This window comes from Pongo pygmaeus, chromosome 14 (assembly GCF_028885625.2).
Source record: "Pongo pygmaeus isolate AG05252 chromosome 14, NHGRI_mPonPyg2-v2.0_pri, whole genome shotgun sequence".
Taxonomy (NCBI): domain Eukaryota; kingdom Metazoa; phylum Chordata; class Mammalia; order Primates; family Hominidae; genus Pongo; species Pongo pygmaeus.
In genome coordinates, this window is record NC_072387.2 from 122,776,748 (window position 1) to 122,792,184 (window position 15,437).

Here is a 15,437-nt window from a genome sequence, read left to right on the forward strand (position 1 = left end):
CCTGGCATAATTTTCTGTGTTTTGCATCCCTGCCTCCCGGTCATAAACGAAAGAGTGACCTCAGTTCCATGCGCGTGGCTCGTTGTCCCAAGCAGATGGGTGTCCAGTGTCCCCGCCTTTTTCAGGACTGTCAGGTGGGCCCCGTGATGCTGGAGCCGTGTTCAGGTAAACACTAGCTGGGGCTTCAGACAGCTTGCAGGTGCTCCTGCGGGCGCCTGGGCTGCTGGCAGAGGACAGTGCCCGGGTTCGTCTCGCAGCCAGAGGCCAGAGGCAGGCCAGGTGAGGCCATGCTCTTCCCTGTCTGCACACCACACTGCTGGCGAGTAACAAAAAACAGAGACTGGCTTCCACAAGGGACAGGAGGCAGGCGGAAACCTGAGGCTCAGACGCTAGTGAGGCGTTCCAGCTCAGGGCCAAAATCAGAGCCAGGGCAGCTGTGGACTCTGGCTATGGCATCTGTTGTACAAGTGAGAAATGAAAAGAATGACTGTCCCGTGTCATTCAGCAAAATGCATGGTGTCTTTGGAGGTGAAGAGAGGTGCCAAGCACCACTCGGTTTTCCCAGATTTCCTGCAGGAGGAAAACCACTTGGTTCTATGCTGTGGCTTTCACGCCAGGAGTTCCCAGGATTGAGGACATCTGCTGATTGTATCACAGTTGAAGGGCCCAGTGTTACATTACATTGTGTCCCCAGGCAAATATTTATATTTTTACAGTTCAACAACGATGAGCAAAGGATAACTGGCCACCATTGTCAGCTTTCTCGCTCTAATGTGTAGAATAAAATGCTCATTTCAGTTTATTTTATCCCGATGGTACTGCTGTGTCAGTGCAGTCATGACCATTTAAATGAGTTCATTGGGGTTTCACTTTTCTTGTTAGACATCACCAGGAATTAATAACCCTCCTTTTGACAATAGTAATGGTCAGCAGTAATAACTTACTCTGTGAAACATAGAGATTACACAGCATCATGGGGCTCAGCTGCAGCCCTCAGTGCCTGATTAGAATAAAGCAATTGAGGCCGGGTGCAGTGGCTCACACCTGTAATCCCAGAACTTTGGGAGGCCGAGGCGGGTGGATCACAAGGTCAGCAGTTCTAGACCAGCCTGGCCAACATGGTGAAATCCTGTCTCTACCAAAAAATAAAAAATTAGCTGGACGTGATGGCGGGCGCCTGTATTCCTACCTACTCAGGAGGTTGAGGCAAGCAAATCACATGAACCCGGGAGGCAGAGGTTGCAGTGAGCCGAGATTGTGCCAATGCACTCCAGCCTGGGTGACAGACACAGTAAGACCCTGTCTCAAGAAAAGAAAAGAAAAAAAGAATAAAGCAATCGTGCAGGTGGTTTCAAATTCCAAAGCTGTACAGTAACATTCAAATATGGCAAGGCCCGGCCAGGCGAGGTGGCTCACACCTGTAATTCCAGCACTCTGGGAGGCTGAGGCAGGTGGATCACCTGAAGTCAGGAGTTCAAGATCAGCCTGGGCAACATGGGGAAATCCCGTCTCTACTAAAAATACAAAAATTAGCTGGGCATCGTGGGGGGGTGCCTGTAATCCCAGCTACTCGGGAGGCTGAGGCACGAGAATCGCTTGAACCTGGGAGGCGGAGGTTGCAGTGAGCCGAGATGGCGCCACGGCACTCCAGCCTGGGTGACAGAGTGAGACTTCATCTCAAAATAAATAAATAAATAAATAAGTTATGGCAAGTCCATGAGTTTGCACAGACTTCCAGGCCTGATGGAAGTTGATCTGCATGTTTAGAAGGATCGCAGATCATATTTTATCTCATAAATATTACCAAAACTTCCTCGTATAACATGGGAACTTTCAAAACCATAGAGAGGAGCATTGTAAATCTCTGTGGCTCATCTCCACTGTCGCGGTTCCCAGCTTGTAGCCAGCCTGTTGCATCTGCACCTTCACTTTAGTTCCAAGGGTCCTTTGAAAGGAATCCTGGACAGCGTGTACTTTTCATCTGAAAGTACTTCAGTAAATGAAAGGTGGAATTTTAAGTAGACTCTTTTTTCATTAATGTGACTTTGTTGCTGAGTGATGTATTATAGAAATTTGTGGAAACGTATAATTATAATAAATTTGTTGGCTTGGGTGCTGGAAAGTAAGACTGGCCTCACATGGGTGGGCTAAGGTATTTCTTTAATGTGTCCTTTTAAAAGTTAATGGAGAGTAACTGACTTTTTCATTATGGCCCATTTGAGAGAAAATATATCTTTCTCAAATATTTAAAAAGATCGATCACATGTATAATGTTTGCCAAGTTGTATACACAAGAAAACTAGAGCTCAGAATCATTAAATAATTTGCTGAAGTTTACATGGTTTTTAAATGGCAGGGCCAGCCAGGATCAAATGTGGGGACTGACTCTGAAGTCTATGTGTTTCATAGTATGCTAAAGAGTAAATATTTCCAGAATTTCGATAGAGTACCTAAATTATCTTGAGGTGGGGTTAGCAAATTGAGAATTAAGATTGTCGTTTTTGTAAAGGAAGAAAGTGCCTATACTTTTATTGGCAATCTGGTGTTTTTGTTTGCTTTTTTTCTGAATGAGAAACAAAAGGAATGAAGAGCTAGCCATGTGTTCTCTACTCTGTCTCAGTTTGTATGTCTACTTTTCCGTCCAGAGTTCTTGCCTTTTGGTTCTCAATTTGGTTGCATTCCCATGAAGAAAACCTAGTGTGGCAGGCAGAAGGATGGCCTCCCACAGATGTCCACATCCTGATCCCCAGAACCTCTGACTATGACACTGTCTGTGGCCAGGGAATCAAGATTGCCAAACAGCTGACGTTAAAATAGGGAGGTGATTATAGAACTATTCATGTGGTCAAAAGTAACCACAGAGGCACTCGTAAGTGGAAGAGGGAGGCAGAACAGACTGTCTGAGCTACGGCTGGCTTCAGAGGGTGAAGGGGACCAAAGGATGCAGACAGCCTCTGCAGGAAGCAGGAAAAGGCAAGAAAAGTTTCTCCCTGGAGCCTCCAGGAAGGAACCAGCCCTGCTGATATTTTAATTTCAACCCAGTGAACCCCATTGCAAACTTCTGACCTCCATAACAGTAAGATAATAAATTTGCGTTGTTTTAAGTCACAAAGTGGAATTTGTTATAGCAGCATAAGAAACCCATACACCTGTCCTAACTACTTTGGGGATTTATAACACAGACTGTACAGAGATTGACGTGATGTCAAAGGACCCGTGACCTTGAGACATGCCCATAGACTCATACACCTGCCCTAGCCACATCGGGGATTTATAATACAGACTGTACAGAGATTGACGCAGTGTCAAAGCACCTGTGAGCTTGAGACATGCCCATAGAATTATACCCCTGGCTTAGCCACATTGGGGATTTATAATACAGACTGTACAGAGATTGATGTGTCAAAGCACCTGTGAACTTGAGACATGCCCACAGAATCATACTCCTGCCCTAGCCACATCGGGGATTTATAATACAGGCTGCTTGGAGACTGACGTGGTGTGCAAAGGACCCGTGACCTTGAGACATGTCCATAGAAACTTTCCAAACTGAAGAACAAAGAGGAAAAAAGAGTGAAGAAACAGAACAGAACTGTGGACAATTACAATAGGTGAAGCAGGCCAGGCACAGTGGCTCACACCTGTAATCCTGGCACTTTGGGAGGCTAAGGTGGGCAGATCACCTGAGGTCAGGAGTTTGAGACAAGCCTGGCCAACATGGTGAAACCCTGTCTGTACTGAAAATACAAAAAATAAAAAAAAAAATTTTAAAAATTAGCCAGGTGTGGTGGCAGGTGCCTGTAATCCCAGCTACTTGGGAGGCTGAGGCACAAGAATCCCTTGAAGCCGGGAGGCAGAGGTTGCAGTGAGCGAAGATAACACCACTGCACTCCGCCCTGGGCAGCCAGAGTGAAAACTCCATCTCAAAAAAAAAAAAAAAAAAAGGTAAAGCATATATGCATAATGAAAAAAACAAAAGAGAGAAGAAATATTTTCAGTAAAAGTGGCTGCTTCCAAAATTAATGGCAGATGCCAAACTACAGATCCAGGAAGCTCAGAGATAAATACAAAAGCAGAATAAATTTTTTAAAAAGGGTACATCTAGACATCACATTTAAATTGCAGAAAATTAGACTCAGAAAAAATCTTGAAAGAAGCCAGAGGAAAAGAACATTTTACCTGCTGAGAAACAAGGGTGAGAATTACATCAAACTTTCTTCCAGAAACTGTCTAAGGAAGAAAAGAATAATGTAAAATATTTAAAGTGTTGAAAGAAAAAGCCAGGAACCCAGAATTCTGTATCTCATAAAATTATCCTTCATACGTGAAGGAGAAATAAAGACTTTTTCAGACAAACAAAAATTGAGGAAATCCATCGCCAGTAGACCTCCCTTGCAAGAAATGTTAAAAGAAGTTCTTCAGAAAGAAGGAAAATTATATAGGTCAGAAATTCAGGTCTACTTAGGAAAGAACAGAGCATTAAAGTGTGAGTTTTTTTGTGCTGTTACAACAGAATACCACAGACTGGGTAATTTTTAGAGAAGAGACATTGATTTCCCCACAGTTCTAGAGTCTGGGAAGTCCAAGATCAAGACACTGGCAGGTTTGGTGTCTGGTGAGGGCCCCGTCTCTGCTTCCAAGATGGCTCCTTGGGCACTGCATCCTCTGGAGGGGGGAGGGCTGTGTCCTTATGTGGCAGAAGGCAAAAGGGCAAAGGGGCAAACTCCCTCTGCCAAGGCCTTTTATACAGGCACCTAATCCCATTCATGAGGGAGGAGCCCACATGGCGGAATCACCTCTTGAAGGCCCCACCTCCTGGGACCATGACTAGTTGTCACATTGGCAACACCTGAATTTTGGAGGGGACACATTCAAACCATAGCAAGAAGGAATAAGTGAAGGTAGTACAATTAAATATTTTGCTTTTTTGTTGTTTTTTATTTCTTTTAGAGACGTGATCTCACCATGTTGCCCAGGCGGGTTTAGAACTTCTGGGCTCAAGGGATCCACCACCTCACCCTCCTGAAGTGCTAGGATTGCAGACCACAGCACCCAGCTTGCTTTTTGTGTTCTTAATTGGTCTAACAGAGAGTACTTTATTCAGAATGATAATAGCACTTATTCAGTGGTGATTGCTCAGGGGTGAATGAAATGTATGACAGCAGTGTCCTGGGGGGCAAGAAGGAACTGGGCGTGCTTTTGCGAGGAATCTGCACCACACACAGTGCGGGTTATGTGAGAGTGGGTGTATATTGTGGCCTCTAGTGCAACCACTAAGTAATTTTTTTTAAAAATAAGTATAGTTGATATTCTAAGACAGGAGAGAAAATAGTCACATCAAATGCTCAATTAAAACCCAAGAAGGCAGGTAAAGAGTAGAAGTCACAAAAAACATAGACTATGAAGAAAGGAATAAAAGTCAGTTACAAATATGGTAAATATTAATCCAGCTATATTAATAATCACTTTAAGTGTGAATTGTCTAAATAAACCAAATACAGAAACTGTCAGAATAGAAAAAACAAGACCTAACCATATGTTGTGTTCAGGAAAGGCACTTTAAATATAAAAACACGGGTTTAAGAGATAGAGGAAGATGTACTATGCTACTGCTACTCAAAGGGACACAAGATTAGCTATATTAATTTCAGACAAAGCAGACTTCAGAACAAGAGAAGTTACCAGGGATAAAGAGGGGCATTGCCGAACAACAAAGAGGTCAGTTCTCCAAGACAACATAACAATTCTTAATGTCTCTGTAACAACAGAGGGTCAAAATATGTGAGGCAAAAATGGATAGAACTGGAAAGAGAAAGAAAATCCACTGTTATATTTGGACACTTCATCACCTCTGTCCACAGGCAGAAAATCAGTAAGGACACAGTTGAACTGAACAGCACCATCAGTCCCTTGGACCTAATGGACATTTATGTCTTCGCGCGTCCATGTGAAGAGAGTCCACCAACAGGCTTTGTGTGAGCAACAAGGCTGTTTATTCACTTGGGTGCAAGTGGGCTGAGTCCGAGAAAGGAGTCAGCAAAGGGAGATGGAGGTGGGGCAGTTCTATAGGATTTGGGTAGGTAGTAGAAAATTACAGTTAAAGGCGGTTATCCCTTGTGGGCAGGGACGGGGGTCACAAGGTGCTGGGTGGGGAGGTCATGAGACTCATTGTCCAGGGGGGGAGTGTCACAAGGTCGATTGATTAGTTGGGGTGAGGCAGGAACAAATCATAAAGGTGGAATGTCGTCTTCTGTGGTTCTTCAGTTGCTCCAGGCCATCTGGGTGTATACGTGCAGGTCACAGGCTTAGCTTGGGCTCAGAGGCCTGACAATTTATAAAATACTTCATTCAACAATAGCAGACCACACATTCTTCTCAAGTTCACATGGAACATTTGCCATGACAGATCACATTCTGGGCCATAAAATACACCTTAACACATTTTCAAAGAATAGAAATCATACCAAGTACTCTTCCAGACCACAGTAGAATTAAACTAGAAATGAATAAATAACAAAGTTAACTGGAAAATCCCAAAATATTTGGATATTAAACAAAACGCTGCTAAATAACACATGAATCAAGTCTCAAGAGGCATAAAAATATTTTAAGCTAAACAAAAATTAAAATATAACTTACCAAATCTTGTGGGATGCAGGAAAAGCAGTGCTTAGAGGGAAATTTATAGCATTGACTACATAGATTAGAAAAGAAGAAAGATCCAAAATCAACAAGCTTCAACATTAGGAAACTTAAAAAAAAAAGACAAAACTAATAAACATTAGAACAGAAATTAATGAAATTGAAAACAGGAAATCTGAGAAAATTTTAAACATCAAAAGCTGGTTCTTTGAAAAAAAATCAATAAACCTTTAGCCAGGCTAAACAAGGGAAAAAGAAAAGAGACACAAATTCCAAACATCAGAAATAAAAGAGGGGCATCACTACTGGTAACATGGCTAATAAAAAGATTAAAAGGAATATCATGAACAGCCCTATACCCATAAACTTGGTAACTTAGATAAAATTGACCAGTTTCTTGAAAAACAGTATCTACCAAAACTCAAACCAGGAGAAATATAATCTGAGTGGGCCTACATCAATTAAAGAAATGGAATCAATAATTAATTCTCTTCCAAAATGGAAGGCACAAGACTCAGATGTTTTCACTGGTGAATTCTACCAAAATTTAAGGAAAAAAAAAAATCAATTCTCTACAATCTCTTCCAGGTAATAGAAGCAGAAGGAACATTTCCTAATTCATTCTATGAGGCCAGCATTACCCTAAAACCAAAACCAGAAAAAGATATTACCAGAAAGACGATATCACGGACCAGTGTTTCTCATGAACATAGAAGCAACGATTCTCAATAAAATATTAGCAAGTCGAATTCAACAATGTATGAAAAGAGTTATACACAATGACCAAGTGGGTTCATCCTAGGTATGCAAGGCTGATCCAACATTTGAAAATCGACTAATACAACCCATAATATTTACAGGCTAAAAAAGAAAACTTACATGATTATATCAATAGGTGCAGAAAAAGAATTTGACAAAATTCACTACCCACTCATGTACTGCAGCAAACTAAGAACAGAGGGGAATTTCCTGAGCTTCTTGAAGAGCATCTGCGAAAAGCCCTATAGTTGACATCATACTTAATGGTGAAAAACTAGATGATTTCACCCTAAGATTGGAAAAAAGGCAAGAAATCCCTCATCACTGTTCCTATTCAGCATTGTATTGGAAATCCTAGCTAATACAGTAAGAATAGAAATAGGACTAAAAGGCATACAGATTGGGAAGGAAGGAATAAGATTATCTTTGTTCACAAGTGATATGATTGTCCATGCAGAAAATCCCAAAGAACCAACAATAACAAAAAAACTTCTGGATGTTAGAGGCGATTATAGCATGGTTGCAGGATTCAAAAATTAATCACTATCCTATATGCCAGCAATGAACAGTTGGAATTTGAAATTTAAAACACTATTTACATTTAACCCCCCCACCCACCAAATTACATAGGTATAAATCTAACAAGATATGTACAAGGTCTAGGTAAAGAAAACGACAAAACTGTAACGAAATCAAAGACTTAAGTTAATGGAGAGATGTTCCATGTTCATGGATGGGAAAACTCCATGTTTTTAAGATGTCAGTTCTTCCCACTTTGACCTATCCTAATCAAATTCCCAGCAAGTTAATTTCTAGATATCAACAAACTGATTCTACATTTATATGGAAAGGCAAAAGACCCAGAATAGCCTCGCAGTATTGAAGAACCAAGTTGGAGAACTGACACTAGCCAACTTTAGGACTTACTGTAAAACTACAGTAATCAAGACAGTGTGGCGTTGCTGAAAGAATAGACAAATAGCGGCCGGGAGCGGTGGCTCACGCCTGTAATCCCAACACTTTGGGAGGCTGAGGCAGGTGGATCACGAGGTCAGGAGATTGAGACCATCCTGGCTAACACAGTGAAACCCCGTCTCTACTAAAAATACAAAAATAAATTAGCTGGGCCTGGTGGTGGGTGCCTGTAGTCCCAGCTACTCTGGAGGCTGAGGCAGGAGAATGGCATGAACCCAGGAGGTGGAGCGTGCAGTGAGCCAAGATTGCGCCACTGCACTCCAGCCTGGGCAACAGAGTGAGACTCCATCTCAAAAAAAAAAAAAAAAAAAAAAAGAATAGACAAATAGATCAATGAAACATCATAGAGAGCCTGGGAGTAGATCCACCCAGGAAATCCACCCAGATCGTCAACCCATTCACCCAGATCGTCAACCCATCTTTGACAAAGGAGCAAAGGCGATTCAGGGCAGACAGAAAAGCACTATTTCTTTTCGACAAATAGTGCTAGAAAAACTGGACATGCAAAAAAAAAAAAAAAAAAAAACACAACAGTGACTCTAGACAGTGATCATACACCGTTCAAGAAAATTAACTCAAGATGAGTCATAGACCTAAATTTAAAATGTATAATGAAACTCGTAGAAATGTAGGATAAAGTCTAGGTGACCTTGGGTTTGGCAACAAGTGTTTGGATAACACCAAAAACACTGTTCATGAAAGGAAAATTGATACGTTGGACTTCGTGAAGATTAAAAACGAGCTTTGCAAAATACAGTTAAGAGAATTAAAATATGAGCCACCGACTGGGAGAATAGATTTGCAAAACACATATCTGATAAAAACCTGGTATCAAACAACACATGGAAAATAAGGGTGTTTGGATGGGTAGGGCGGGATGACCTAGGGAGGACCTGGAAATTAGTTTCTTTTTTAAAACTCCAGAGACTCTCTTCTGGAGCTCCCCTTGCCTTTTTTATTACAGTCAACCTGAGAAGGGAACTGAAAATATGGCCATAGTTGTCATGAACTGGGGGGAGCCACTACTCTGTTTTTACCCTCATTTAAGGAACTTTATTATGAAAGGTAAAATCACTTTGTAAATGTGAATTAGAATAGAAAATGGAAATTCCTTATATACTCTCTAAGCCACTGGAAACTTGAGGCAGAGAATTTTTAAAAGAGACACATGGATTTCCTCTGAAATATTTGTAAACACCAAATTCAGAATATGTTGGTTAGTTTAGAACCATACCAGGCTTTAGTTGTTACACTGAATTGTAAATAAATTATGTTCATGAGCCTGGAATTAAAGAAGTTCGTGGTGTGAGAATTTGACAACTACTTCTGGCTTCCAGGAGCCAGAACCCACCTCGGAATAGGATTTTGAAATAAGCACCGTTGAAGAGACACACAGATGGCAGAGGCCACAGCACAGGTTGTGAGACCTTCTTCAGGTTTCAGTAGACTGTCTTCATTACGGCACAAAAACATGTCAGATGAAATTTCAGAAACTATTTCCAAACTCAGTGAAGGTTCTTGACATCTGGGATGCTGTTGTTTTCAACACAGAAGTTGAATGAAACTGCTACAGAAGCAAAATGAGAAGTGTGGAGAGGAGAGGCTGTGGTGGCTGGGCATTCTCCCTCCTTCCTCTCCTTCCCCTCCTTTTCCTCCTTCCTTCCCCTCCTTCCTTCCCCTCCTTCCTTTCCCTCCTTCCCCTCCTTCCCTCCCCTCCCTCCCTCCCTCCCCTCCCCTCCCTCCCTCCCTCCCCTCCCTCCCTCCCTCCCCTCCCCTCTCTCCCCTCCCTCCCTCCCTCCCCTCCCCTCTCTCCCCTCCCTCCCTCCCTCCCCTCCCCTCTCTCCCCTCCCTCCCTCCCTCCCCTCCCCTCTCTCCCCTCCCTCCCTCCCTCCCCTCCCCTCTCTCCCCTCCCTCCCTCCCTCCCCTCCCCTCTCTCCCTCCCTCCCCTCCCCTCTCTCCCCTCCCTCCCTCCCTCCCCTCCCCTCTCTCCCCTCCCTCCCTCCCTCCCCTCCCCTCTCTCCCCTCCCTCCCCACTCCCCCCCTCCCCTCCCCCCCTCCCTCCCTCCCCTCCCCCCCTCCCCCCTCCCCCCTCCCTCCCCTCCCTCCCCTCCCTCCCCTCACCCCTCCCTCCCCCCTCCCTCCCCTCCCCCCTCCCTCCCCTTCCCCCCTCCCCCCTCCCTCCCCTCCCCCCTCCCCCCTCCCTCCCCTCCCTGCCCTCCCTGCCCTCCTTCCCCTCCTTTCCCTCCCTCCCCTCCATCCCCTCCCTGCCGTCCTTCCCCTCCCTCCCCTCCGTCCCCTCCCTCCCCTCCCTGCCCTCCCTCCCTTCCATCCCCTCCCTCCCCTCCCTCCCCTCCATCCCCTCCCTGCCCTCCTTCCCCTCCCTGCTCTCCTTCCCCTCCTTCCCCTCCCTCCCCTCCCTCCCCTCCCTCCCCTCCCTGCCCTCCGTCCCCTCCCTCCCCTCCCTGCCCTCCTTCCCCTCCCTCCCCTCCATCCCCTCCCTCCCCTCCCTGCCCTCCTTCCCCTCCCTCCCCTCCGTCCCCTCCCTCCCCTCCCTCCCCTCCCTGCCCTCCCTGCCCTCCTTCCCCTCCCTCCCCTCCATCCCCTCCCTGCCCTCCTTCCCCTCCCTCCCCTCCCTCCCCTCCCTCCCCTCCATCCGCTCCCTGCCCTCCTTCCCCTCCCTCCCCTCCGTCCCCTCCCTCCCCTCCGTCCCCTCCGTCCCCTCCCTCCCCTCCCTGCCCTCCTTCCCCTCCCTCCCCTCCCTGCCCTTCGTCCCCTCTCTCCCCTCCCTCCCCTCCGTCCCCTCCCTGCCCTCCTTCCCTCCCTCCCCTCCCTGCCCTCCTTCCCCTCCCTCCCCTCCCTCCCCTCCCTCCCCTCCCTGCCCTCCTTCCCCTCCCTCCCCTCTCCCCTCCCCACCCTCCCTCCCCTCTCCCCTCCCCTCTCTCCCCTCCCCGCCCTCTCTCCCCTCCCCGCCCTCCCTCCCCTCCCTCCCCTACCCCCTCCCTCCCTGCCTCCCTCCCCTACCCCCTCCCTCCCTGCCTCCCTCCCCTCCCCGCCCTCCCTCCCCTCCCCCCCTCCCTGCCCTCCCCGCCCTCCCTCCCCTCCCCCCCTCCCTGCCCTCCCCGCCCTCCCCCCCTCCCCGCCCTCCCTGCCCTCCCCGCCCTCCCTCCCCTCCCTCCCCTCCCCGCCCTCCCTACCCTCCCTCCCCTCCCCGCCCTCCCTCCCCTCTCTCCCCTCCCTCCCTCCCCTCCCTCCCCTCCCTCCCCTCCCCACCCTCCCTCCCCTCCCTCCCCTCCCCGCCCTCCCTCCCCTCCCTCCCCTCCCTCCCCTCCCCGCCCTCCCTCCCCTCCTTCCCCTCCTTCCCCTCCCTCCCCTCCTTCCCCTCCTTCCCTCCTTCCCCTCCCTCCCCTCCTTCTCTCATTCCCCTCCTTCCTTCCTTCCCTCCTTCCTCTCCCTCCCCTCCCAGCCTTCCTTCCCCTCCCTCCCCTCCTTCCTCTCCTTCCCCTCCTTTTCCTCCTTCCCCTCCTTTTCCTCCTTTCTTCCCTTCCTTCCCTCATTCCCCTCATTCCCTCCTTCCCCTCCCTCCCCTCCATCCCCTCTCTGCCCTCCTTCCCCTCCTTTTCCTGTCCTTCCCCCTGAGGCCTCAAAGCCCTTGTGCCTGAGCTGTGGACAAGAAACACGTCTGCCTCAGAAGCTGCCTAGAGCTGGGTGAAGGCTTCCATTCCGCTCGCTGTCATCGCCTGTCACTCAGAGGAGGGACCATGAGAAATTACTGAAGTAAAATGCTAATGTGTTGAGTTAATGATCACAGATTTACGTTTTATAAAAGACATCTTAATAATCAAACTACTGTTGAGCTACCTTGCGTTTTATCTTGAATTCTCTGGAGTTAGGTAATTTACATATGTGTTTCAGAGTACACACTTTGTTTCAGCCGTCTTAGCTGTCAACAGACACTCTAAATTATGAATTATGAGTTTTATATCTAAAGCTAAACATTTTGTACTGTAAAATCCAGTGCTACTTACTATGCCCTAGAGTAACACTACGAGAGTAAAATCTGATCTAAATGATGGATGTTTGTTTTTCTTTTATGCAGTACACATTTTGGAACTTTATACCCAAGAATTTATTTGAACAATTCAGAAGAGTAGCCAACTTTTATTTCCTTATCATATTTCTGGTGCAGGTAAGGCCGGTCATTGTTTTCCATCTCATCACATATAAATCTAAATAAGTGACATTTTATTCTCAGGTAACTGCCACACGGCTAATGAAAGAGCAAGGACGTGGTGCCCCTCACCTACGATTAATTTATTTATTTTCTTAAAGAAGGACAAAATGTGTTGGTTCTGTGAAATCCACACAAGCTAAAGCACACACGACGCCACTTTGGGTTTAAGTTGGTGACAGCCTTTCCTGCCCCTTTCCTTCTAGTACCAGAGGGGAAATCAGAGCTTTGCCATCTTTTGGACAAGTTCACAGCCAAGCTATGCATTGTTACACTTACTTTACTCTTCCTAAGTGTGTGTGGATGCTCTAAAGAAAATCCAGGCTGGGCGCAGTGGCTCACGCCTGTAATCCTAGCACTCTGGGAGGATCACGAGGTCAAGAGATAGGGACCATCCTGGCCAACATGGCCAAACCCTGTCTCTGCTAAAAATACAAAAATTAGCTGAGTGTGATGGTGCACGCCTGTAGTCCCAGCTACTTGGGAGGCTGAGGCAGGAGAATTGCTTGAACCCAGGAGTGGGAGGTTGCAGTGAGCCGAAATCACGCCACTACACTCCAGCCTGGGCAACAGAGCGAGACTATGTCTCAAAAAAAGAAAAAAAGAAAGAAAATCCAAAGACGTTGCACGTGAAAACAGAGTTTAAAGAAAAGAAAAAAGTGAAAAAATATCTTGGGGTATGAGTTAGGGAGTAATGTGCCAGATGTGTTTTAAGAACACTCTAATTTTTCTAAATCATACAAAATACTATTGAAGGGCTTTAAAATATTTTCCAACATTAAATTATTCAAATCATGTAACTAAAATGTGACACTGAGGCCAAGGGGTGAATTAAGGCGTGCCCGGATGACTGAGTCTGCCACTCTCGGTGGTTTCATTGAGCATGTTCCTTAATCTAAAAAAGGTGCCATCATTTTAACAGTCAGTGAAATAGGATGATTGACTTGCTATCTCCCATGGTGGGCAGTCGGGTGCCAGCAAAGGGCTTTAAATAAGTCAAAGCGAATGGGAAGTGCTGGCTCAGGGCAAACTAACCTGCCTGAAGTCACTCATTTGCGTTTTTGAAGATGATTTTACAATTCTGTCTTTCTGCAGTTGATTATTGATACACCCACAAGTCCAGTGACAAGCGGACTTCCACTCTTCTTTGTCATTACCGTGACGGCTATCAAACAGGTAAGCATTTTACAGACGAAAAAGAAGCAATCGTCATCTTTGCCATGTGAATTGCCTTTCATTCAAAGCGAGGTAATTGGTTTGTTTTAGCTAGTTCACAGAAAATTCAGCCAAGTTCTAGAAATTCATTTTTATAACTGCGTTAGATTGATACTTGAAGCAAAATAAGAGATGTTATATAATTTAGTTGCTAGTCTGGCACCATGCGAGTTTGAGAAGAAATCTATGGTTTTCACATCCGAAATCACCCAGAGATGATCTGATCAGATGAGTCATTTAACCTTTCTGTATCCTTGACTGTCTTGACCACCACAGAACATGCTGTTTACAGACTCCAGCAAATGGGATGCTGTTTTTGTTTTGTTTTGTTTTGTTTTTGTTTTGTTTTGTTTTGTTTTTGTTTTTTTTTCATAGCCCCGGTAAATAAAGCCAGTGACTAACATGGAGAATACATCTCAGTTTTACTCTCCATGTATCCATTTTATCACCCCCAGATTCCCCGTACACATGTTCAGTCACTCCCCGTTTTCTCCTCCCCGTCCCTGGCAAAGACTCATGTTTCTGTCACCGTAGAGTTGCCTATTCTGAACGTTTCGTATTCACGGCTCATAGGTGGTGTTTTGTGACTGGCTCTTTTACTTAGCATGATGTTTTCAAGGTTTCTCCGCATCTGAGCAGGCGTCAGCGCTTCATTCCGTCTGATGAATGAGTCATGGTCCACCGTGCATACCCGGCATTTTGTGTATCATGTCCTCTGTGGATGGACATTTGGGGTGTTTCCGCTCTTTGGCTGTTCTGAATAATGCTGCTGAGAACATTTGTGTTTCACACCCACCAGATTGGCTTTCAGAGGTGAAAGGCTGGAGAGGGCGTGGCGAGGGAGGCACCACCGGCCGCCGGCAGGAGCGTGGTGGAGCCACCGAGCACAGCACTTGGCAACATCCAACACAGGCAGAGATGTGGACACACAGGGTCCGGTGCAGATGATAAACATGCAGCTGTGCAGTCAGTACCTGGGACCTGTGTGTCTTCACTAGGCCAGAGCCGGCCGTGCCTACCAGGATACGTGAACTAGGATGTTCATGGTGGCTGTCGTTGGTTAGCAAAGGACTCGGGCAACCTGGTGTCCCTCCGTAAGGAAATGGACAGCTCCACCGCGGTGCGTGGCAGAACACAGCACAGTAACCAAACGAACTGTGCTGTCTGGAAAACAGAACATGAGGGAAACTCACGCTTCCCAAGGACGCGCTGCCTGTGACTCAGGCAGTTTAACTCCTACCTGGGATAAGGCCTCACTTCATGTCAGTGGCAGGCTCTTGCAAACTTCGACTTTAAGCAAAACGATGGGTTTTCTCATCAGCTTCACAAGGAAATGGTGCTGAAGGAAACGATGTTACTCGGGGACCTGCTGTGTGTCCTCGGGCCTAAAGTCGCAGTTTCCAGGAACCCATTGCGGAGATTAGGTGAGGGCGTCCCGTGCTGTCTGTGACACATCTGTGTGGTAGGAGCAGAGGCTGCAGACAGGAAGGAGAGAGACCCCTGAGCCTCTCGAGGGGAGCAGAGAAGGGGCGTGGGGGTGCAGAACAAGGGGCTGAGGCTCTGTGGCTCTGTCCTTTCCAGCCCAGCCCCGGGAGGCAGGCGCAGCACTGTTCTTCAG

General features: G+C 46.5%; 1 protein-coding gene across 12 annotated transcripts in view; it reads left to right on the forward strand.

Moving 5' to 3' along the window:
- ATP11A (ATPase phospholipid transporting 11A) overlaps positions 1-15,437 on the forward strand; it is a 199,689-nt gene that overhangs the window by 105,615 nt on the left and 78,637 nt on the right. For all 12 annotated transcript variants that reach the window (XM_063651176.1, XM_054447021.2, XM_054447022.2 and 9 more), the window contains exons 3-4: positions 12,473-12,562; positions 13,700-13,780. In XM_063651176.1, coding sequence (XP_063507246.1) covers positions 12,473-12,562; positions 13,700-13,780 — 171 coding nt within the window. The remainder of the gene's footprint in view (positions 1-12,472; positions 12,563-13,699; positions 13,781-15,437) is intronic.